Here is a 25,247-nt window from a genome sequence, read left to right on the forward strand (position 1 = left end):
GCAGAGGCCTACCCATTCCATTCCATTGTATGGTTATATGTGCATATAGCTATAATTCTATTTATTCTGACGGTTTTGACACCTGTCTCCATGTTTCGTTGTCTGTTTCCCCTTCTAGACTGTGAGCCCGTTGTTGGGTAGGGCTGTCTCTTTACGTTACCGCCTTGTACTTCCCAAGCGCTTAGTACAGTGCTCTGCACACAGTAAGCGCTCAATAAATACGATTGAATGAATGAATTCCCAGATAGGCCAGTGGCTAACGAACGGAAGGCAATCAAGTCAAAACTCACCTGTGCTGGGCAGCAGTGGCATGGGAGAGAGTCGAGGGTGGAGACTAGAGTTTACTGTGCAAAAGGCAGCAATTGTAAACCACTTCCATATTTTGCCCAAGAAAACTCTATGGGTACACTACTAGAACGATTGCAGATGGAGGTGGGGTGTTCTGAGAGAGATGTGTCCGTGGAGTCGTACGGGTCGGAGACGACTCGAAAGCATAAGCCAAGATCTTGCACCTGTCAATCTAAACCAGGGTTTCTTACCCTTTGACCCTTATGCACTCAGTTCTGCCATATGTGTTTTCAAAATGTGTTTCAGTTAGAATGCAATTAGGGAATATTCTTCCAAGATTGGAAGTCTGTTTGGTCTCAGTTCTTTTCCTGTCCCCAAGGAAATCATTCAAACACAACAGATACAGAAAAATGATATTTACTGATAATGAGAGTAGGAGGAAGAACAATGAATTGGCAAGTTGGAGTAGTGGTAGTAAAACCTATCAAGAGGAAATACCACATTGCTTGGATTACCACGTTTACTCTATCCTGCCTTGACTATTGTATCAGCCTCCTTGCCAACCTCCCTATCTCTCCCCACTCCAGTCCATACTTTACTCTGCTGCCCGAATCACTTTTCTACAAAAGCATTCAGTCCATGTTTCCCCACTTCTCAAGAACCTCCAATGGTTGCCCAACCACCTCCACATCAAAAAGAAACTCCATCAGCTTTAATAACAATGATAATAATATTAATTGGTGTATTTGTTAAGCACTTACTGTGTTCCAGGCACTGTTCTAAGTGCTGGGGTAGATACAAGCAAATTGGGTTGGACATAGTCCCTACCCACATGGGCTCACAGCCTTAATTCCCATTTTACAGATGAGGTAACTGAGGCAGAGAGAAGCCCAAGGTCACAGAGTAGACAAGTGTCTGTTAGAGAAGCAGTGTGGCCTCGTGGATAAAGACCTGGGTTCTAATCCTGATCCCCCACTTGTCTTGTCTTGTCTTTCTCTGGGCCAAACGGACAAATAGCTCTCATCAACTCATGTGGGCAGGGAACGTGTCTAGCAACTCTGTTATACTGTATTCTCCCAAGCACTTAGTACAGTGCTCTGCACACAATAAGCACTCAAAAAAATGACTGATTTATTGGTATGTACTTTAGTGACGCTGTTAGTGAATCTATGGTGAAATGAGGAATTTCTGAATTAGTCTGAATATCTTTTGTTATGCATCTATTTTTCTTTCCTCTTATAAACACTGATGATGGGGGCTCTTATCACAGACAATGGATAAGGCTTAGTCCTGAAGTCTTAGGACCAAGAATCTGCATGGAGGAGTTGATTATAGTGCTAATGGCTGGCATAGCACCAAGCAAACTCTTCCACCTCTGCGATGAGCGAGAAGGTGGACTGGAGACAGTCCTTTGCGAAGTGCACCTGTGGCAGAACTGAGACTAGAATCCAAGTCTCCTGCATTAATTCAGTATTAAGTGTCTACTGTGCACAAAGCACTGTACTCTAGACTGTAAGCTCGTCGTGGGCAGGAAATGTTACTGTTTTTCGCTGTACTGAACTCCCCAAGTGCTTAGTACGGTGCTCTGCACACAGTAATGCTCAATATGATTGAATGAATGAATGTACTAACCACTGGGGAAAAGTACAATAGAGGGGCAATTAGATTTTAGTCTACACAGAGGCTTACAATCTTCTGATTACCATAGTGCATTTCCTCTTCTATTCATTCATTCATTCATTCACTCAATAGTATTTATTGAATGCTTACATTTGCAGAGCACTGTACTAAGCGATTGGAAGACTACGATATAACCAGGATGAGAACCCAGGTCCTTTGACTAGTAGGCCTGTGCTCTATCCACTGGCCCACACTGCTTCTTAAGAGCTTAGGAGGAGTAGAAGTGCTGGAATTGGCTGTTGGGAGATATGAATTAGAGAGTGCTCAGAACCACGCTAGGCACATCATATCAGAGTACGGTGCTCTGCACACAGTAAGCGCTCAATAAATACGACTGAATGAATATGCGCTAAATAAATAGCAAAAAACCAGCAGACAAAAAGAAACACATTAAAGATGACAGTGGGAAGGCTTCCTGCAGGAGCTGTGACTTCAGAAAGGCTTTGATGATGGGGAGAGCTTGGCAAGTGTCTTTTACAGTTACATCAATCGATCAATTGTATTTATTGAGCAGTTATGGTATGCACAGCACTATTCTAAGCACTTGGGAAAGTACAATATAACAGAGCTGGTAGACATGTTCTCTGCCCACGAACAATTTTCTTTCTATAAAGTCCCAGGGGAAGACCCTGTGAGGGCAGTATGGATTCTGCCATTGTACTGGGCACGCTTCCTTTGAAGTTTGCAGATGTACATATGTACATAACCGTAATTTCTTTATATCAATATCCATCTACCCCTCCAGACTGTAAGCTTGCTGAGGACAGGGAATGTGTCTAGCAACTCTGTTATAGTGTACTCTTCCAAGAGCTTACTTAGTACAGTGCTCTACATATGCAAGTGCTCAATAAATATGATTGACTGATTGATGGATGAATGCGGTTGGATGGAAACTCGCCAGGCAGGGTGTCCAGCTATTTCTCTCCTCTCCTAGGATACAAATAGCTAACCCAGAAAGAGGTATCTCATACTATTTGCCAGGGAACAAGGTCCAAGTGGCTATTAGTAACACTTACCATTATGTAGCCCCACAAACTGTGTAAACATGTTACCTGAATTCAACTATAATCTCTACGCTGATGACACCCAGATCTACATCTCTGCCCCTGCTCTCTCCCCCTCTCTCCAGGCTCGCATTTCCTCCTGCCTTCAGGACATCTCCATCTGGATGTCTGCCTGCCACCTAAAGCTCAACATGTCCAAGACTGAACTCCTTGTCTTCCCTCCCAAACCTTGCCCTCTCCCTGACTTTCCCATCTCTGCTGACGGCACTACCATCCTTCCCGTCTCACAAGCCCGCAACCTTGGTGTCATCCTCGACTCCGCTCTCTCGTTCACCCCTCACATCCAAGCCGTCACCAAAACCTGCCGGTCTCAGCTCCGCAACATTGCCAAGATCCGCCCTTTCCTCTCCATCCGTACCGCTACCCTGCTCATTCAAGCTCTCATCCTATCCCGTCTGGACTACTGCATCAGCCTTCTCTCTGATCTCCCATCCTCGTGTCTCTCTTCACTTCAATCCATACTTCATGCTGCTGCCTGAATTATCTTTGTCCAGAAACACTCTGGGCATATTACTCCCCTCCTCAAAAATCTCCAGTGGCTACCAATCAATCTGCGCATCAGCCAGAAACTCCTCACCCTGGGCTTCAAGGCTCTCCATCACCTCGCCCCCTCCTACCTCACCTCCCTTCTCTCCTTCTACAGCCCAGCCCGCACCCTCCGCTCCTCCGCCGCTAATCTCCTCACCGTACCTCGTTCTCGCCTGTCCCGCCATCGACCCCCGGCCCACGTCATCCCCCGGGCCTGGAATGCCCTCCCTCTGCCCATCCGCCAAGCTAGCTCTCTTCCTCCCTTCAAGGCCCTACTGAGAGCTCACCTCCTCCAGGAGGCCTTCCCAGACTGAGCCCCTTCCTTCCTCTCCCCCTCGTTCCCCTCTCCATCCCCATCTTACCTCCTTCCCTTCCCCACAGCACCTGTATATATGTATATATGTTTGTACATATTTATTACTCTATTTATTTATTTATTTTACTTGTACATATCTATTCTATTTATTTTATTTTGTTAGTATGTTTGGTTTTGTTCTCTGTCTCCCCCTTTTAGACTGTGAGCCCACTGTTGGGTAGGGACTGTCTCTATATGTTGCCAATTTGTACTTCCCAAGCGCTTAGTACAGTGCTCTGCACATAGTAAGCGCTCAATATATGATTGATGATGATGATGATGATGAGTGCATTTAGGAGCAATCCCAGCTCTGCCACTTGCCTGAGCAAGTCATTTAATTTTTCTCTGCCCTAGTTTCCTCATCTGTAAAATCATGTCTGATCTCCCTCCCATGTAAATGCTGGGCCTCTTCTGGGACAGGACTGTGTGTGACTTGATTATTTTGTGTCTACCCCAGTACTCAGTACAGTGCTTGGGACATGGGTAAGTGCTTAACAATAACAATTTAATAATTTAATAGCAACAATAACCGCAATAATTTATGAGTAGAAAGTTTAGAAAAGTCCTCTAGCACTCTTTCCTCCTGAGCCCTTCCAGAGTAATAGGATTTGCACGTTTTCAGTCTTCTTCTCACCTTACTAGCAGCTGTAAATAAATGCAAACTAAACTCTGTAATTTGTAAAGCAAGCTCATTTTTATTGGGATTTTTCCAGGAGAGTTAATTATTTAGAAAAGACATGATTTCATTTCACGGTTTCCCCAAATTGAGTTTTCCAAATATTTTCAAAACAGATACTTAACAAACACAATCTATTAATGCTGCCATTAGACTGTTTCAATTCAAAGGACGTGAAAAATATTGGCAACGCTAAACCAAACACGCTCGGCACTTCGTCAGCCATCAAACTGTCCCACCTCGAGCTTCTGGAGTGGAGAACCATTCTCTGATAATTGGTACACAAAACACCCCAGTTACAATCTTTATGTTCAGGGCAGTAGCATCTGCAGTAGCAGTAGTGGCAGAAAGATATTATGCAGTTTGTATTATGCCGATTTCTGAAGCACCCTTACCCTCCAGCAGCTCAGCCTGGAAAAGCAGTGAGGTTAATTAATAATGCAGTACTAAAAAATCCTCTCGAGTACAATTCTAAAAAGTTTACACACAGCCAAAGACACTTACCAGTTCTGAGGAACGCACTGCTTCCCTTTTATCTATCCTGTTTGCTATGTAGCAGCAGCTTCTGGATTCTGACTTCAAGCCTTCTAGTTTACCTCCTCCCAAAAGAGGTGCCAAGGAGTAGAAATAATTTATATCTTTAGAAACATAGAGTAAATCACTCATAAGATATTCACTGAGTAATGTCCCGGGATGAAGCATCCCGTAATTTCGATTTCATTCGTAAGTCAGATGACATTTTAGAAAAGCAATGGCCTCCGCTGCCTCTGCAGACTGCAGTGGAGCTGTCAAATCTGTGGTGGGAGGAAAGCAATCTCCTGAAATTCTATTGCATATGTTTATTCCCAGCGTTGGAACAGCTCAGAGTAAATCACTCAGTGATCTTAATGAACTAAGAGTAAGTCAGGATTTCACAATGTGTAGCTGTAAAAAAACCCTTACTCTCAGTTACTTGGCTAAAATTTTGTTAGAAACAATCAAATCTAAAGAACTGAATGGAGAGCTAAGTACGATCCCACCTGGGTCACCTGTGTCTCATCTGGAGTTTGGTGAGTGGCCAATTTCAGAGAGGACTGAGCTTCTTCTGGTTTTCTAAATCATCTGTCCCCCGCCCACCTCACCTCATTCTTCTCCCACTATGATCCAGCCCACACGCATCGCTCCATTAACGCCAACCTCAACCACTGTACCTCAATCTCACCTCTCGCTTTTGACAACTTGCTCACTTCTTCCTGCCTGCCTGGAATGCCCTGCCACTTCATATCTGACACACCCTCCTACTCTCTCAATCTTCACATAACTATTAAAACCACATCTCCTCCAACAAGCCTACCCAGAGTAACCTCTTGTCTCTCCACCCCGTTCTCCCTCCTTTCTGCATCACCTAAGCACTTGGGTCTATCCCCCTAATCACTTTGATACTCACCCCACCCCCACAGCACTTATGTACACAGCCTTCCATGGCCCTGCATGGCTTTAACTTGCTTTGCATATCGAACTATAGGCTTCTATTAACTTTTGTTTTGTTAAGTCACGTTGAGTTGTTGCTAAAACGCTTGTTTTGCTGCAAATAATCATTTCTCCGAGTCATTTAATCAAACCAGTGGTGGCAACCTGCACTAACTGTGGTCAATGTCTTGTTCATTGCCCGGTAGCCAGTATCGTGGAGAAATGGGGAAGCAGCATGGCCTAGGGGAAAGAATCTGGGCCTGGGTGTCGGAGGACCTGGGTTCTTTTGCTGGCTCCACCACTTGCCTTCTGTGTGATCCTAGGCAAACCACTGCAATTCTCTATGCCTCAGTTTCCTCATTTGTAGGATGTGGATCATCAAATCCTGCTCTCTCCTAATTAGACTGTGAGCCTCATCTTCACTCATTGATTCAATCGTATTTATTGAGCACTTTCAGGGTTCAGAGCACTGTACTAAGTGCTTGGAAAGTACAATTCAGCAACAAGGAGAGACAATCCCTGCCCCTAATGGGCTCACGGTCTAGGAGTGGGGAGGCAGGCATCAAAACAAATACACAGGCATCAACAGCATCAACATAAACAGAATTAAAGATATATACACATCATTAATATAAATAAATATAATTATAAATATGTACATATATATGCAAGTGCTGGGGGACAGAGCAAAGGGAGCGAGTCAGGGTGATGGGGAGGAGAGGAGGAGCAGAGGAAAAAGGGGGCTTAGTCTGGGGATGGACTGGGACAGTGTCCATCCTGATTATCTTATATCTACTTCAGTGCTTGGCCCATAATAAGTGCTTAACAAGTGCCATTAAAAAAAAAAATGCCCCTTCGCTGTTTATATTGGCAATTGTGGTTGGGATTTCTTGTTCCAACAGGGTCGCTGTATTGTTGCTTGCAGAGCTTTTTAAGGGTATTTTCATTTTTCAGGGGCTCAACATTGAGCCGTCCTGGTAGGAGCTTTGAAATATGTCAAACGATGGCCAATCCAGCACTCTGCTCACGGATGGCTGCTGTGATCTATGTAAAACTCTAGCTGACTAGAGAATACCTCTTGTTCCTCCACTTCACCACAGCATCAGCCTCATACTGTCTCATTTGTCCTCTACCTGCCTCTCTAAATCAGACACCTGTACTTGCTGGATAACTGTAAATGAGGGCTCTTTGGAAGGAGGATTCAGGCTCTCTCCAAGGTAGTCTGGGGAGATGCATCTTTAAAATATGAGTTTCCCTGAGAGCATGAAGAAGTGTATGCCATGGTAAGGAAGGAGAGCAGATGGCAGGGCTGACATAGGTGCCAAACTGATTTTGGGGTCATGGCTTTCAGGACACTAGGGCCCAGCAGGAATGCAAAGAAAAGCCCCACCTCAGCCCCAGAGCCCAGGAAGTTTAGCAAAGTCCCCTGCTGGTCCTTAAATCCAGAGGAGTCGCAATAGCACTGCGGTCACCATCTGGACTATTCTACTTCTGGCTGGACAGGTAAGATAAAGCTGCCTGAGCTCCCCCAAAAACTGAGAGGGAAAAACCATTAGTGCAGATTAGGAGGAGGCGGGCGTTAAGTCCCTTCCTCCCTGGAATTTGTGCTGAAGATGACTGGGATCCACTCCTCGTCAAATTCATTCATTCATTCAATCAAAGTTATTGAGCGCTATGGGCAGAGTACTGTACTAAGCACTTGGAAGAGTACAATTCAACAATCAAGAGACAAATTCTCTGCTCAACGAGCTATGAATGGCAGAATGGTTATTCCAACAGAGCAAATGGAAAATGAATGGGTAATTCCAGCACACAATATCCTTCTTTGGTCCAACAGAGAGCTGTAAGGAGACCTGTTTTTTAATGACATTTGTTAAGCACTTACTATGTGCCAGGCACTGTACTAAGTCCTGGGGTAGATACAAGATAAACAGGCTGGACACAGTCCATGTCCCCCCATGGGGCTCAGAGTCTTAATCCCCATTTTCCAGATGAGGTAACCGAGGCACAGAGAAGTGAAGTGACTTATTCAAGGTCACAGAGCAGACACATAGCTGCTTCAGGATTAGAACGTAGGTCCTTCTGACTGAGTCATACCTGAAGACTACACAGGTTCCTAGAAGAAGACTGAATTCATTCATTCATTCAACCGTATTTATTGAGCGCTTACTGTGTGCAGAGCACTGTACTAAGCACTTGGGAAGTACAAGTCAGCAATACATAGAGATGGTCCCTACGCAACAACGGGCTCATTCTCCAGGATAAACTAGGTAAAGTTTCATCCTGAGATTGAGAGATACCATATTTACTTGTTTGTTTACCCAAGTTTTTTGCACAATTTTTGCAAACCTAAAACAGGGGAGGGACCACTACTGGGGTCATATAAGAATTAAGTCAAGCAATAAGGGGAGCGGGAGGAAAAAAGGAGGAGGAGAAGGAAAATAAAGGTAAGAGGACACTTGAAATGGCACCACTTACATCTACTGCACTGTTCCAAGTGCTGTACACAATAGTCATGCCATGAAGTAATCTCTCCTCCCTATCCCTTTTCTTATTCTGGAGTTTGCACATCTCAGTCAAGAAACTCCCACCCCAGCATGGGCCCACATGATGTTCAGACCCAAGTCCTCTTTATACCCTGGGGTGGGCCGCCATCACGGCTTACAAAAATAATCCTTTATTCCTTCCTCAAAAATTGTGGTGGGGGGGATTTTGCAGTGAGACAATTAAGCAAGTAGATATGGTAACTTATGACTTTTTAATGAGTTGTGTGAGAGCTGCGAAGAGCACTCCCCTTATGCATTATACAAACACCCAAAGAACAGTGAACATTCTATTTTAGGGTGACCATTAGAGGCCTTTGCATAAAATGCATTCTCCTGGTTTCCAATCTTTCTAAGGCACCACGTTCCCATGAAATATCTGGAAACAGGTTCCTGTCCAGCCCTGCCCTATCCCCAGGAGAAAATGGTGGAGGACCAAATAGTACTTGGAAAAATATTTCTTTTGTATGGTACTTGTCTCCTCAAGAAACTCCTCACTATTGGCTTCAAAGCCCTCCATCACCGTGCCCCCTCCTACCTCACCTCCCTTCTCTCCTTCTACAGCCCAGCCCACTCATTCCGCTCCTCTGCCGCTAACCTCCTCACTGTGCCTTGTTCCCGCCTGCCCCACTGTCGACCTCCGGCCCACGTCCTACCTCTGGCCTGGAATCCCCTCCCTCCTCACAACCACCAAACTAGCTCACTCCCCATCTTCGAAGCACTACTGAAAGCTCACCTCCTCTAGGAGGCCTTCCCAGACTAAGCCCCCTTTTCCTCTGCTCCTCCTCCCCTCCCCATCTCCCTGACTCCCTCCCTCTGCTCTACCCCCTCCACCCCACAGCACTTGTGTATATATGTGCATATTTACTATTCTATTAATGATGTGTAAATATCTGTAATTCTGTTTATTTATATAGATGCTATTGATGCCTGTCTATTTGTTTTGTTTTGTTGTCTGTCTCCTCCCTTCTAGACTGTGAGCCCACTGTTGGGTAGGGATTGTCTCTGTTGCTGAACTGTACTTTCCAAGCACAAAGTATAGTGCTATGCACACAGTAAGTGCTCAATAAATATGACTGAATGAATGAATGAAAGAAAGCAACTGGATTAATGGTCTCTAGCATCATGCCTGATTAAAAAAGATTTTGCTTTTCGATCCAGATATTACATTTTAGATTTGGGTCAGACACTGTCTGGAACATATAGCCATCTTCAGGGGGATTGGCGTGGTAGAAAGCATCTGAGGAGAAAGCTGGACAAAGCCGCTGATTACTGCCCTAGTTAATTAGCATATGTAATAAATATGTACAAATATATACAGGTGTTGTGGGGAAGGGGAAGGGGGCAGGGCAGAAGCGGTCGGTGATAGAAGGGGAAGAGGAGGAGAGGACTTGTACTTCCCAAGTGCTTAGTACAGTGCTCAATAAATCATCATCATCAATCGTATTTATTGAGTGCTTACTGTGTGCAGAGCACTGTACTGTGCTTGGGAAGTACAAATTGGCAACATAAAATAAAATAAATACGACTGAATGAATGAAAAGGAGGGGGCTCAGTCTGGGAAGGCCTCCTGGAGGAGGTGAGCTCTCAACAGGCCTTTGAAGGGAGAAAGAGAGCTAGTTTGGTGGATGTGTGGAAGGAGGGCATTCCAGGACAGAGGTAGGACATGGGCCTGGGGTCGACGGCGGGACAGGCGAGAACGAGGCCCAGTGAGGAGGTTAGTGGCAGAGGAGCGGGGGGTGAGAGCTGGGCTGTAGGAGAGAAGGGAGGTGAGGTAGGAGGGGGCAAGGTGATGCAGAGCCTTGAAGCTGAGAGTGAGGAGTTTTTAACTGATTTGAAGGTTGACAGGCAACCACTGGAGAATTCTCAGGAGGGGAGTGATGTGCCCAGAGTGTTTCTGAACAAAAATAATGCAGGCAGCAGAGTGAACGCAATCTGGAAATTGCCCTCCCCATACTTTTTTATGTAAAATGGAATTTAAAATGGTTTGCTTTGTACTATATTGTCTCAGAATTCAGGCTTTGTGTAAAATAAGGGAGACATGTTTATCTTATTACTGCGTAGTACACAGTTTCGGGGTGATGATAAGCAGACTAAAAAATGGTTTTTGAACTCATCTGAGAATTCAGATTAATGCCTCATTATATTCAGCCATCATTTGGTTATGTAGGGAAAGGATGTCAATACAACAAGAGGAGCAAGGAGAGCTCGTTATGGGTAAGGAACGTATCAGCTAATTCTATTGTATTTTCCCAAGCACTTACAACAGTGTTCTGCACATAGTAAGTGCTCAATAAATATCACTGATCGATGAATTAAGACTTGGAACACTAGGCTTGCTTAAGCTCACTCTCTAACCTTCCCCCACAATGCTGCTTGATATAAACTTTCATCATTAACAGCATGCTCTGTACATCGTGATTCTCATCACCAAAGCAGATGACTGGGATCACCTGATTATCAAATGACTTAATCTCAGAAAGCACATCCAGTTCAGATCACAAATCAGTAATGCTCAACTTCCAGGGAGACAACATTTCAAGTTTAAAGATGAAGTCTCTCGTTCTGAAGTCAAAGTAAGAAACACTTCCAGTTCACAGAAACAGACATGAGACCCTTGAGTGGTCCTTTATTTCAGGCTTTTGACTCAAAGAAACCACTGACCTCAATTCTAGGAAATCGAAAATACTTTTGCTTGAAAGAATCTGACAAAAGTGACTCTTCTCCAAAAGAGGTTCTGGCACTTACCTCATTGTGGCAAGGCTGGATTTTTTTTCTCCTAAGACTTCAGCGTTGTAAGGGTGAGACTCTTGATTCTGTTAAAGGAAATGAAAAGGTGTTCTGTGATCCCTGGATTGGTTAGCAAACACCATGAAAAATGGCACAACTCAGAACTTCCTTTGCAGTTTCCTGATTTGTTGAGTAACCGACTGGACATTAGATCTTCTGTATGGTTTCCAAGCTGCCAAGGAGGAGAAGGAGTAGGGATTAGGGGGTGGGTAGAGGGAAGACTGCTTCAATTTCTCACATTCCTCTCCAGATGCGCCCGTCTGAAAGTCATCTGTTCTTTTTCAAAGCCTGCAAAAATTGATGTAAATTCTGAAAACTTCCAGGCAAAGAGCAATGTTAAAATCACAAAAAGCTGTAACTACAATCCCTCAGTAAGTTCTGAATGTGCATATTCCCCGGAAATTTAGTGTCAAGATCTATATGACCCATCAGCATAAGGACTTTGAAGTTCTTTGTAGACTGTGTGTGCACCAATAAAGCTTGTTAGACTTCCTGCTTGTCGAATATGTGGTCCGCTAATAGAAGAGTTACTGAAAGGTGGAAAGAATGGGTTGGGCAGCTGCAGAGAAATTCAAGTAGCGTGGCTTAGTGGCAAGAGAACGGGCTTGGGAGTCAGAGGACATGGGTTCTAATCCCGGCTCCGCCACTAGTCTGCTGGGTGATCTTGAGGAATCCACTCAGCTTCTCGGTGCCTCAGTTCCCTCATCTAGAAAATGGGGACTAAGACTGTGAGCCCCACGTGGGACAACCTGATTACCTTGAATCTTTCCCAGCTCTTAGAACAGTGCTTGGCATAGAGTAACTTCAAGCACTTTGTACAGTGCTTTGCACACAGTAAGCGCTCAATAAATACACTTGAATGAAGAAGTGTTCCATTTGCGGGGAATGAGAAAATCAGGGAAGTACTATATTTATTTCAAGAAAGGAAGCTGGGTGTATATGACAATCAACTGCTTTTGGTTCCTTTCCACGTAAACAGAATACATATTACATTATGGTTGATGGTGTTGATGACATACAGCAAACTGTTTTCCATCCACATACAGGAAATCCACGATTTTTAGAGTTCAGATGGAAGGCAAATGCGTTTGTAAATCTGCACCCTCTTCCAGCTCTACATTGGTTTTGACTTGAGAACAGTAGCCTCCTTTATGTCACTAGTTCCTGGGGTGTGGGAGAGCGGGGGTACAGGAAACAATTTAAAAGTCATGATGAATGGGCAGAAAGAAAGATTAAAGAGAGTGTGGCAATAGAGTGGGAGTGACCAGGGAAGAGGGAGAGTTACCTGGTCATCAGAGCTGCAAGGGAGGAATAATAATAATAATAATGATGGCATTTGTTAGGCGCTTACTATGTGCAAAGCACTGTTATAAGCGCTGGGGAGAATACAAGGTGATCAGGTTGTCCCCTGTGGGGCTCACAGTCTTAATCCCCATTTTACAGATGAGGGAACTGAGGCATAGAGAAGTTAAGTGACTTGCCCAAAGTCACATAGCTGACAAGTGGCGGAGCCAGGATTTGAACCCATGACCTCTGAGTCCCAAGCCCGTGCTCTTTCCACTGAGCCATGCTGCTTCTCTGACAAATGACGAGTCCATTTATTTCCAATGAGGTACAAATTGCTTACACTATTGTTGAATCTCTTATTTGTCCATTTTACTCATCTATGTTTCTGATCCATTTGAGTGTAAGCTCTAATATGTAGAATGTTTAGAGTGTAAGTGGGCTGGGAATGAGACTGGTGCTTCTGTTAGACTTCTCAAGTGCAGTAATGTTCCTTGCATTCAGTAAATGCTAAATAAATACCATTACTGTTTTTTCTTCTTCATAGTACTTGCTAAAGCTTTATACGTGCCAAGCACTGCTCTAAGTGCTGGAGTGAATACGAGAATCAGGTTGGACACAAGTAGCTGTTTTACCGATGAGGTAACTGAGGCACAGAGAAGTTAAGTGATTTGCCCCAGGTCACACAGCAGGCAAGTGCTGAAGCCGGGATTAGATCACAGATCCTTTGACTTTCAGGCCCATGCTCTTTCCACTAGGTCACTCTGCTTCTATGTTATTAATAATACATAATTTATTTAGTACTTGTCAAGTACACTGTGTGACCTTGAGCAAATCGCTTTACTTCTCTGTGCCTCAGCTACTTCGTCTGTAAACTGGGGATTAAAACGGTGAGCCTGAGGAGGGAAAGGGACTGTATCCAACCTGATTATCCTATATCTGCCCCAGCGCTTAGTACAGTGTCTGGCACACAGTAAGCGCTTAACAAATGCCATTAAAAAAAGGTAATTTTAGCAAAAGTATGTTTTTTACCTTGGTTCAAGGACTAATATCCAATTTACAGCATTGCTTCTAAATCATTCAATCATTCATACAATCGTATTTACTGAGCACCTACTATGTGCACAGCACTGTACTAAGTGCTTATGAGAAGATAAGTTCCAAGTTATTATTTTTACTTATGATGCAGTTTTCATCATCAACTGTGGCAAACGTATGATGACTTCCTTCAGTTCTTTCTCTGCTTTAACTCCTAAGGTTCGCTACAAGACTAGCTTCCATCCCTAACCTGGTTTTCAATTCTGACAGGATTGTTAGCCAGCCAGTCAGTGGTATTTACTGACCACTTCCTATGCAGAGCACACCCCTCCTCCCTCAGCCCCATAGCACTTATGTAAATATTATAACACATCATACACAGTGCTCAGTAAATATGATTGATTGATTGATTACTAAGCACTTGGGAACATGCGATAAAAGTAAAAGCTTCGGTCCCTGTATCCAAGACTTTACAATGAAGATGTACACTAGAAATGTTGTGGATGAAATTACCTTCTCCCAAAAGGACAATTCCCTATGGTAATATCGCATTGTATGTTTAGGGTAGCTTCGGTCCCTGTATCCAAGACTTTACAATGAAGATGTACACTAGAAATGTACCTTCGGTCCCTGTATCCAAGACTTTACAATGAAGATGTACACTAGAAATGTTGTGGATGAAATTACCTTCTCCCAAAAGGACAATTCCCTATGGTAAACACTGTATGTTTAGGATACAGGAAGATTTAGGGAAATTACATGTATTATATATACACATATATACAAGCCTTATTGGAGGCACATCTCCTGCAAGAGGCCTTCCCCAACTAGGCCCTCATTTCCTCTTCTCCCACTCCCTTCTGTGTCAACCCTGCACTTGGATTTTCACCCTTTATTCAATACACCCCTCTCCTCGCCCCAGAGCACTTAGGTACATATCAATAATTTATTTATTTATATTATTGTCTGCCTATCTCCCAGTCTTTATGCTTGTGACAGGCAGGAAATGTGTCTACCAACTCTGCTGTACTGTACTCTCCAAAGTGCTTAATACATTCATTCATTCATTCAATTATATTTATTGAGCGCTTACTGTGTGCAGAGCACTGTACTAAGCGCTTGGGAAGTACAAGTTGGCAACATATAGAGATGGTCCCTACCCAACAATGGGCTTACAGTCTAGAAGGGGGAGAAAGACAGCAAAACAAAACATGTGGACTGGTGTCAAGTCATCAGAATAAACGGAAGTAAAGCTAGATGCACATCATTAACAAAAATAAATAGAATAGTAAATATGTACAAGTAAAATAGAGTAATAAATCTGTACAAACATATATACAGGTGCTGTGGGGAGGGGAAGGAGGTAGGGCGGGGGGATGGGGAGGGGGAGAGGAAAGGGGGGGCTCAGTCTGGGAAGGCCTCCTGGAGGAGGTGAGCTCTCAGTAGGGCTTTGAAGGGAGGAATACAGTGCTCTACACACAGTAAGCACTTATTAAGTATAATTGATCGATTGATTAAAACTAAAATTATCGTGTATGTTTAGGATACAGTCAGACCTAGGAAAGTATATACATATAAGCTTGATAAACCATAGTGAGAAGCGGCATGGTGGAGTGGCTAGAGCACGGGTCTGGGAGTCAGAAGGGGATGTGTTCAAATCCAGGCTCTGCCACTTGTCTGCTGTGTGACCTTGGGCAAGTTACTTCACTTCTCTGGGCCTCAGTTACCTCATCTGTAAAATGGGAATTGAGACTGTAAGCCCCACATAGGAAGGGACTGTGTCCAACCCAATCTACTTGTATCCACCCCGGCGCTTAGTAAAGTGTGTGGCACACAGTAAGCACTTAATACCATAATTATTATTATTATTATAAACACCAGTGGATAATTATTTACCACTGTCAAATGGAAAGTCCTGACCACTGGCTTTATAGAGAAGCAGGGTGGCTCACTGGAAAGAGCCCGGGCTTGGGAGTCAGAGGTCGTGGGTTCGAATCCTGGCTCCACCACTTGTCAGCTGTGTGACCTTGGGCAAGTCACTTAACTTCTCTGTGCCTCAGTTCCCTCATCTGTAAAATGGGGAGTAGGACTGTGAGCCCCACGTGGGACAACCTGATCACCTTGTATAACCCCCAGGGCTTAGAACAGTGCTTTGCACATAGTAAGCGCTTAACAAATACCATTATTATTGTTATTATTATTATGGCTTTCAGCCAGCTCTCTCCTTGCATAACTGTTGTCTTAATAATAATAATGGCATTTATTAGGTGCTTACTATGTGCAAAGCACTGTTGTAAGCACTGGGGAGGTTACAAGGTGATCAGGTTATCCCACAGGGGGGTGCTCACAGTCTTAATCCCCATTTTACAAATGAGGTAACTGAGGCACAGAGAAGTTAAGTGACTTGCCCAAAGTCACACAGCTGGCAATTGGCAGAGCCGGGATTTGAACCCATGATCTCTGACTCCAAAGCCTGTGCTCTTTCCACTGAGCCAAGCTGCTTCTCTACATCTTCACCCACAAGTCCCATCTCACCCACCCCCTTTGCTCCTCCCAAGCTCATCTTATAACTTCATTCATTCATTCAATCATATTTATTGAGCACTCACTGTTCGCACAGCACTGTACTAAGTGCTTGGGAGAGTACAATACAAAACAGACTTACTGCCTACCCATAACTAGCTTACAGTCAAGAGAGGATGAGACAGCCATTAATAATAATAATAATGATGGCATTAATTAAGCGCTTACTATGTGCAAAGCACTGTTCTAAGCACTGGGGAGGTTACAAGGTGATCATGTTGTCCCACGGAGGGCTCACAGTCTTAATCCCTATTTTACAGATGAGGGAACTGAGGCCCAGAGAAGTTAAGTGACTTGCCCAAAGTCACACAGCTGACAGTTGGCGGAGCCGGGATTTGAACCCACGACCTCTGACTCCAAAGCCCGTGCTCTTTCCACTGAGCCACGCTGCTTCTTAGCATAACAAATAAATTACAGTGATGTATATATGTGGGGCTATATTAATATATATTAATTAAGGTGGGGCTGGGATAGAGTAAGAACAGAGGGAACAAATCAGGGTGATGCAGAAGGGAATGGCAGAAGAAAGGGGGGGCTTAGGGAAGGCCTTTTGGAGAAGATGTGCCTTTGAAGTCGGAGAGAGTAACTGTCTGTCATACTTGAGGAGGACGGGCATTCCAGACCAGAGGCAGGACCAGGCGAATGGCCAGTGGTGGGATAGGAAAGATCGAATCACAGTGAGAAGGTTAGCATTAAAGAAGTGATGTGGGTGGGCTGGGTTGTAGTGGGAGAAAAGTGAGGTGAGGTAGGAGGGGGCGTGATGGTGGACTGCTTTAAAGACAATGGTGAGGAGTGTTTGATGCAGAAGTGCATGGGTAACTACTGGAGTTTTCTGAGGAGTGGGGTGACATCCTGAATGTTTCTGTACAAAAAATGATCTGGGTAGCAGAGTGAAATGTGGACTGGAATGGGGAGAGACAGGAGGCTGGGAGGTCAACAAGGAGGATCAATCAATCAATCGTATTTATTGAGCGCTTACTGTGTGCAGAGCACTGTACTAAGCGCTTGGGAAGTACAAGTTGGCAACATATAGAGACGGTCCCTACCCAACAGTGGGTTCACAGTTTAGAAGGGGGAGACAGAGAGCAAAACAAAACATATTAACAAAATAAAATAAATACAATAGATATGTACAAGTAGAGTAAATAGAGTAATAAATACGAACAAACATATATACATATATATAGGTGCTGTGGGGAACGGAAGGAGGTAAGGCAGAGGGGGAGGAGGGGGAGAGGAAAGAGGGGGCTCAGTCTGGGAAGGCCTCCTGGAGGAGGTGAGCTCTCAGTAGGGCCTTGAAGGGGGGAAGAGAGCTAGCTTGGCGGATGTGCGGAGGGAGGGAATTCCAGGCCAGGGGGAGGACGTGGGCCGGGGGTCGACGGCGGGACAGGCGAGAACGAGGCACGGTGAGGAGATCAGCGGCAAAGGAGCGGAGGGTGCGGGCTGGGCTGTAGAAGGAGAGAAGGCAGGTGAGGTAGGAGGGGGCGAGGTGATGGAGAGCCTTGAAGCCGAGGGTGAGAAGTTTCTGCCTGATGCGTAGGTTGACTGGTAGCCACTGGAGATTTTTGAGGAGGGGAGTAACACGCCCAGAGCGTTTCTGGACAAAGACAATCCGGGCAGCGGCGTGAAGTATGGACTGAAGTGGGGAGAGACAAGAGGACGGGAGATCGGAGAGGAGGATGATACAGTAATCCATGCAGGATAGGATGAGTGACTGTATTAGGGTGAGTGATTGTATTACCATGGTAGCAGTTTGGATGGAGAGGAAAGGGTGGATTTTGGTGTTGTTGTGAAAGTGGGACCAACAGGATTTAGTGATGGATTGAATATATGGGTTGAATGACAGAGAGGAATCAAGGATAATGTCAAGGTTATAGGCTTGTGAGGCAGGAAGGATGGTGGTGCTCTCTACAGTAATGGGAAAGTCACAGGGAGGACAGGGTTTGAGTGGGAAGATATGGTGCTCTGCTTTGGACATGTTAAGTTTGAGTGATGGGAGGACATTCAAGTAGAGACGTCTTGAAGGCAGGAGGAGATGCGAGACTGGAGAGAGGGAAAGAGATCAGGGCTGGAGATGTAGATTTGGGTATCATCCACACAGAATTGGTGGTTGAAGTCATAATAATAATAATGGTATTTGTTAAGCGCTTACTATGTGTCAAGCACTGTTCTAAGCTCTGGGGTAAATCCAAAGTAATCAGGTTGTCCCTTGTTGGGTCTCACAGTCTTCATCCCCATTTTACAAATGAGGTAACTGAAGCACAGAGAAATAAAGTAGTATGGCTCAATGGAAAGAGCCCTGGCTTGGGAGTCAGAGGTTGTGGGTTCTAATCCCTGCTCTGCCTCTTGTCAACTGTGGGACTTTGGGCAAGTCACTTAACTTCTCTGTGCCTCAGTTACCTTATCTGTAAAATGGGGATTAAGACTGTGAGCCCCAAGTGGGACAACTTGATTACCTTGTATCACCCCCAGCGCTTAGAACAGTGCTTGGCACATAGTAAGCACTTAACTACCACCATTATTATTATTAAAGTGACTTGCCCAAAGTCACACAGATGACAAGTGGCAGAGGCAGGATTAGAACCCAAGACCTCTGACTCCCAAGCCCATGCTCTTTCAGGAGTGAATGAGTTCTCCAAGGGAGTGGGTGTAGATGGAGAATAGAAGGGGGCCCTGAAGTGAACCTTGTGGAACACCCACAGTTAGGGGATGGGAGTCAGAGAAGGAGCCCGCGAAGGAGATTGAGAATGAACGGCAAGAGAGGTAAGAGGAGAACCAGGAGAGGACAGAGTCAGTGAAGCCAAGGTTAGATAATGTTTTCAGTGTTAAAGGCAGCTGAGAGGTCGAAGAGGATGAGGATGGAGTAGAGGGTGTTGGATTTGGCAAAAGAAGATCATGTTTTTGACCACTGAGAGGGACGTTTCTGTGCAGTGAAGGGGACGGAAGCCAGATTGGAGGGGCTCAAGAAGAGAATTGAAAGAGAGGAATCTGAGACAGTGGGTGTGGGCAACTCACTCAAAGAGTTTGGAAAGGAATGACAGGAGAGAGATGGGGCGATAACCGGAGGAAGCCATAGGGTCAATCCACTATCCAGTTTCTCCCACTCCCTCATCCGGAGACCCATTGTTCACTTTCTTCCCACCTTCTAAGTCCTTCAGAAAACTCATTTTTCCCAGAGCCAGGGCTCCATCATCCCAACGGCCACCCTTAAATGTATAGTACCGAGCTTGCTCTAATCCAGTCATTTAGCATTCTCTTTTTCCATAGTGTTGTTGTTCCTAGTTGCAATTGCTTCTCCTCCTGCTTTCCCTATAAAGCACAATTTAGTCTGCTTCTCTCTCCCACACTGTTAGCTCTGCAAGGGCAGGGACCCCTTTACCTCTATTGCATCTTCTCAAGCAGTGTTTTGCACAAGGTAAGCACACCATCACCACTGACGGATGGTTATTTAGAAACTCATGTTTTCGTACGTCAAAGGAAATAGACCGATGGGCCTTTGTCTAGGATTTCAGAATTGCTAATTTTTGGTATTCCTTCAATCGTATTTATTGAGCGCTTACTGTGTGCAGAGCACTGTACTAAGCGCTTGGGAAGTACAAGTTGGCAACATATAGAGACGGTCCCTACCCAACAGCGGGCTCAGAGTCTAGAGATTGCTAGTATTATTGCTAGTCAGACCACATCACTAGCATCTTGCGATTTTGATTTGGCTGGACCATTTCTTTACAAACTCTGGGCTGAAAAAGGAGGGTCACTGATAGGCACCGGACCTTGGTGAGAAAAGAAAAACCGGAAAAGAATTCGTTTATAAAATCTGACGGTTTACCCGCATTTTCCAAACGCCCTCTATCATCCTAGAATAACACTGACGTAGAGTAAAATAAAGCACTTAAAGCATCATTTGAACGGAGAGCAATGCAGCGCAGGAGATGAAATTTACTGTCCAGAGAGTGGACAACCGAAAGTATATACGGACAAAACCTGCCCTCAAGAGCCCGCCTCCCTTCTGAATAAAGGAAAGGAGGCGTCCGAGTCCAGGAAAGAGGAAACGAGCAGCATTTTCAATACTTCGTTTCGAGAAGGTAGTTAGGCTGTGTCGAATGTCGACGCAGACGATTTACTCGAATAATTCCGGGTTTTCGCGGCCACAAAATCCAGCCCGAGCAGCGCTTGCAGGCCTCTCCAATGCAATTATATGCACATATATGCATGCACACCCACATACCCTGGTATAAACATAATCAACATCAACAGCATCATCAAGCAAAAATCGTAGCGCTCCCCTAAACCTCCCGGCTGCATTGCCCGCGTGTTTTCCGTGGAGGGGAGGGGGGAAATAGCGGGTCGGGGGCCTTCTTTCTTACCGCGCGGCCGGAGGGGGTCCGGTTGTCAGGGAGGATTTATTTGGGCTTCGGTGGTTGGGGAGATGGCGTCCGGGCCCGGTCTCCTTGGCTCATTTTGGCCTTAGTGGCCGTTCAGGCGGGCCGGGCCATGGCAGCGTCCGGACGGGCGGAGCCCCCGGGGAAGCAGGCCCAGCCCCCACGGGGATCGGCCACGGGGACGGGAACGTTGGCCTGCCCGCTCGCCCGTCCTTTCTTCCTTCCTTCCTTCCTTCCCTCCCTCTGGCAGGAGGAGAAGAAACACTTCCTGTCGGCCGAGGACGCAGTTCCCAGGAAGCTCCAGTTTGTACTTCCCAGCTCACCCCCCAAATGGCCCCTTCTCCCTCCTTTCCCTGGCTCCTCTCTCCGCTCCTCCCTCTGTGCCCCTTCCCTGTCTTGTCCCGTGCCCCCCTTCCTTTCCGCCCCTTCTCTCTCCCGTCCCCCCTCTCGTCTCCCCCTTTCCTGTCCTCCCTTTGACCCTTCTCTCGCCTTTCCCGTCTCCTCTTTCCTCCTCTTCCTCTCTGCCCTTTCTTTCCTGTCCAGTCCCCCCTCCTCCCCTTTCCTCTCCTCCTTCTGCCCCTTCTCCCTCCTGTCCCGTCTCCTATTTCCTCTCTGCCCCTTCTCCTTTCCTCTCTCTCCTCTCCTCCCTCTCCGCCCCTTTTCTTTTCTGTCTCCTGCCCCCCTCTCGTCTCCCCCTTTCCCCTCCTCCCTCTCTGCCCCTTCTCTCTCCTGTCCCCCCTCTCGTCTCCCCGTTTCCTCTCCTCCCTCTCTGCCCCTCCTCTCTCCTGTTCCCCCTTTTCTCCCCCTTTCCTCTCCTCCCTCTCTTCCCCCTCTCTCTCCTTTCCCCCCTCTTGTCTCCCACTTTCCTCCCTCTGTCCCTTCTCTCTCCTATTTCCTCTCTGCCCCTTCTTTCTCCTTTCCCCTCTCCTCTCCTCCCTCTGCCCCTTTTCTTTCCCGTACCCTGTCTCCCCTCTCCTCTCCCCCTTTCCTCTCCTCCCTTTGCCCCTTCTCCCTCCTTTCCCCGTCCCCTCTCTCCTCTCCCTCCCCTATCTTCTCCTCTCTCTTCTCTTTCCCAGTCCCTTTTCCTCTCTCTCCGTTCCCCTCCTCTCCTATCCCCACTTTCTCCTGCCCCCTTTCCTCTCCTTTCCCCTGCCCTCTTCTCCTCCCCTGTCTCTCCCTTTCCCCTCTCTCCCCCTTTCCCTCCCTCCTCTCCCATGTGTCTGTTTGTTGTTCTATTGTACTTTCCCAAACGCTTAGTACAGTGCTCCGTATGACTGACTCTCTATAAGAATTTAAGCTTCAGGGTGACAACTTGTGATTCTTCAGCGCTTAGAACAGTGCTTTGCACATAGTAAGTGCTTAATAAATGCCATAAAAATAAAAATAAATAAATAAAATCCAGATCTTAGCAAAGCACTTTGATACCCCACCCAACACCACAGTCCATATCCTTACATTCTGTTGCTTCGCCTTCCTGGTGTTGATTTTTGAGGGCAGGGGTCATGTCCCCCAACTCTGTTGCATTCTCCCAAGTACTTAGTACAGTGCTTTGCACACATCAAGCTATTGGAAAGTGAACCTTTGAAGATCCTCTCGACCATAAGCTCATCCTTTACACTGTAAGGTCATTGTGGGCAGGGAATGTGTCTGTTTATTGTTGTATTGTGCTTTCCCAAGCTCTTAGTACAGTGCTCTGCATATAGTAAGTGCTCATTACAATTGGATGAATGAATGGCCACCAGGGAGGAAAGGATTTTGATAAAGTGCAAAGGAATGGGGAGAGGAGAGGGTATATCTTGAGAGGAGGCTGGAGATAAGTTGAGCTTCAAGGCCCTACTGAGAGCTCACCTCCTCCAGGAGGCCTTCCCAGACTGAGCCCCTTCCTTCCTCTCCCCCTCGTCCCCCTTTCCATCCCCCCCATCTTACCTCCTTCCCTTCCCCACAGCACCTGTATATATGTATATATGTTTGTACATATTTATTACTCTATTTATTTTACTTGTACTTATCTATTCTATTTATTTTATTTTGTTAGTATGTTTGGTTTTGTTCTGTGTCTCCCCCTTTTAGACTGTGAGCCCACTGCTGGGTAGGGACTGTCTCTATATGTTGCCAACTTGTACTTCCCAAGCGCTTAGTACAGTGCTCTGCACACAGTAAGCGCTCAATAAGTACGATTGATGGTGATGATGATGAAGAAGGGGTAACCCCACAGTATTTATGTACCTATATTCATTCATTCATTCTGTTGTATTTATTGAGCACTTACTGTTTGCACAAGCTCGGGATACAATAAAGGGATACATTCCCTGCCCATAAGGAGCTTACCGTCTAGAGTTGGGGAGACAGACATTAACATAAATAAATTACATATATATGCATAAGTGCTGTGGGGCTGGGAGGAATGGCGTAAGAGCAAAGGGAACAAATTAGAGTGATGCAGAAGGGAGTGGGAGAAGAGGAAAGGGGGGTGCTTAGTCAGGGAAGGCCTCTTGGAGGAGATGTCCCCTTTGAAGTTGGGGAGAGTAATTGTCTGTTGGACTTGAGGAGGGAGGGCGTTCCAGCCAAAGGCAGGACATGGGCGAGGGGTCATCAGTGAGACAGGTGAGATCGAGGCCCAGTGAGAAGATTAGCACTAGAGGAGTGAAGTGTGTGGGCTGGGCTGTAGAAGGAGAGAAGCGAGGTGAGGTAGGAAGGGGCATGGTGGTGGAGTGCTTTAAAGCCAACAGTGAGGAGTTTTTCTCTGATGCGGAGATGGATGGATGGACAGCCACTGGAGTTTTTTGAGGAGTGGGAATTGCTCCCACTCCCATAATTGGTTTCAAAATCTGTCTCGGTCAATAGATTGTAAACTCCTTGAGAGCAGGGGTTGGGTGTATTAATAATAATAATAATAATAATGGCATTTATTAAGCGCTTACTATGTGCAAAGCACTGTTCTAAGCGCTGGGGAGGTTACAAGGTGATCAGGTTGTCCCTCGTGGGGCTCACAGTCTTAATCCCCATTTTACAGATGAGGTAACTGAGGCCCAGAGAAGTGAAATAACTCGCCCAAAGTCACACAGCTGAAAACTGGCGGAGCCGGGATTTCAACCCATGACGTCTGACTCCAAAGCACGGGCTCTTTCCACTGAGCCAAGCTGCTTCTCCAATATTGTACTCTTCCAAGTACAATGCTCTGAACTCCCAATGATGGACTAATTTGTTAAGGGTGCTGCTGACAGAAGAGAGGAGAAGGGAATGATGCAGAGGAATTTACAAAACCTAATAGCCAACTCATAATGGCCACCCAACCACAATTTTAGTGGCGTAGTGTCTTCACACCCTCCATGGTTATTTCAGAAACATGGGTAAGAGCAAATCACAGATCAACGTGGTGACAAACAGCGGGAAGAAGATCGCTGCAGGAAGTACAAGGAGACAATCTGCCGGGGATGGGGGGTGGGGGGGAGAGGTCCCTTATGAGAGATGTGGGTGCGAGTCTCCGGCTCAGCCCTTGGGTTGGCCACATCATTCTGTAGGACAGGTGTCTCACAGGTATGTCTCTTCTCCTTCCAAGGTGTGAATTGGTCCCTGCGCACTCAGGGCCAGAACCATTAATTCATTCATTCAGTTGTATTTATTGAGTGCTTACTATGTGCAGATCACTTTACTGAGCGCTTGGGAGAGTATAATATAACAATAAATAAAGTGACCCTCCTCAAAAATCTCCAGCGACTGCCTGTCAACCTACGCATCAAGCAAAAACTCCTCACCCTCGGCTTCAAGGCTGTCCATCCCCTCGCCCCCTCCTACCTCTCCTCCCTTCTCTCCTTCTGCAGCCCAGCCCGCACCCTCCGCTCCTGTGCCGCCGCTAACCTCCTCACTGGGCCTCGTTCTCGCCTGTCCCGCCGTCGACCCCCGGCCCACATCACCCCCCTGGCCTGGAATGCCCTCCCTCCGCACATCCGTCAAGCTAACTCTCTTCCTCCTTTCAAAGCCTTACTGAGAGCTCACCTCCTCCGAGAGGCCTTCCCAGACTGAGCCCCTTTTTCCTCTCCTCCTTCCCACCCCCCCGCCCTACCTCCTTCCCACCCCCCGCCCTACCTCCTTCCCCTCTCCACAGCACCTGTATATATGTTTGTACAGATTTATTACTCTATTTTACTTGTACATATTTACTATTCTATTTATTTGATGACGACACCTGTCCACATGTTTTGTTTTGTTGTCTGTCTCCCCCTTCTAGACTGTGAGCCTGTTGTTGGTTAGGGACCATCTCTATATGTCACCAATTTGTACTTCCCAAGTGCTTAGTACAGTGTTCTGCACAGAGTAAGTGCTCAATAAATACGATTGAATGAATGAATGACCCAGGGCCAGTCACTCCACCTCTCTGTGAAGCAGCATGGTGTAGTGGCTAGAGCAAGGGCCTAGGAGTCAGAAGGTCCTGGGTTCTAATCCTGCCTCCGCCACTTGTCTGCTGCATGACCCAGGGCAAGTCACTTCACTTCTCTGTGCCTCAGTTCCCTCATCTGTAAAATGGGGATTGAGACTGTGAGCCCCACGTGGGACATGGACTGTGTCCAACCCGATCTACTTGTATCCACC

At 46.0% G+C, this 25,247-nt stretch overlaps 1 protein-coding gene across 1 annotated transcript in view; it reads right to left on the reverse strand.

The window, feature by feature from the left end:
* EXTL2 (exostosin like glycosyltransferase 2) overlaps window positions 1-20,930 on the reverse strand; it is a 33,207-nt gene extending 12,277 nt beyond the window's left edge. Inside the window, exons 1-2 of the mRNA XM_038745234.1 lie at window positions 20,643-20,930; window positions 11,332-11,399 (exon numbers count right to left, since the gene is read on the reverse strand). Of these exons, the coding sequence (XP_038601162.1) occupies window positions 11,332-11,336 (5 nt within the window). The 5' untranslated portion in view covers window positions 11,337-11,399; window positions 20,643-20,930. The remainder of the gene's footprint in view (window positions 1-11,331; window positions 11,400-20,642) is intronic.
* Between the last annotated feature and the right edge of the window lie 4,317 nt (window positions 20,931-25,247).

The sequence above is a fragment of the Tachyglossus aculeatus genome, chromosome 4 (genome assembly GCF_015852505.1).
Source record: "Tachyglossus aculeatus isolate mTacAcu1 chromosome 4, mTacAcu1.pri, whole genome shotgun sequence".
Taxonomy (NCBI): Eukaryota; Metazoa; Chordata; class Mammalia; order Monotremata; family Tachyglossidae; genus Tachyglossus; species Tachyglossus aculeatus.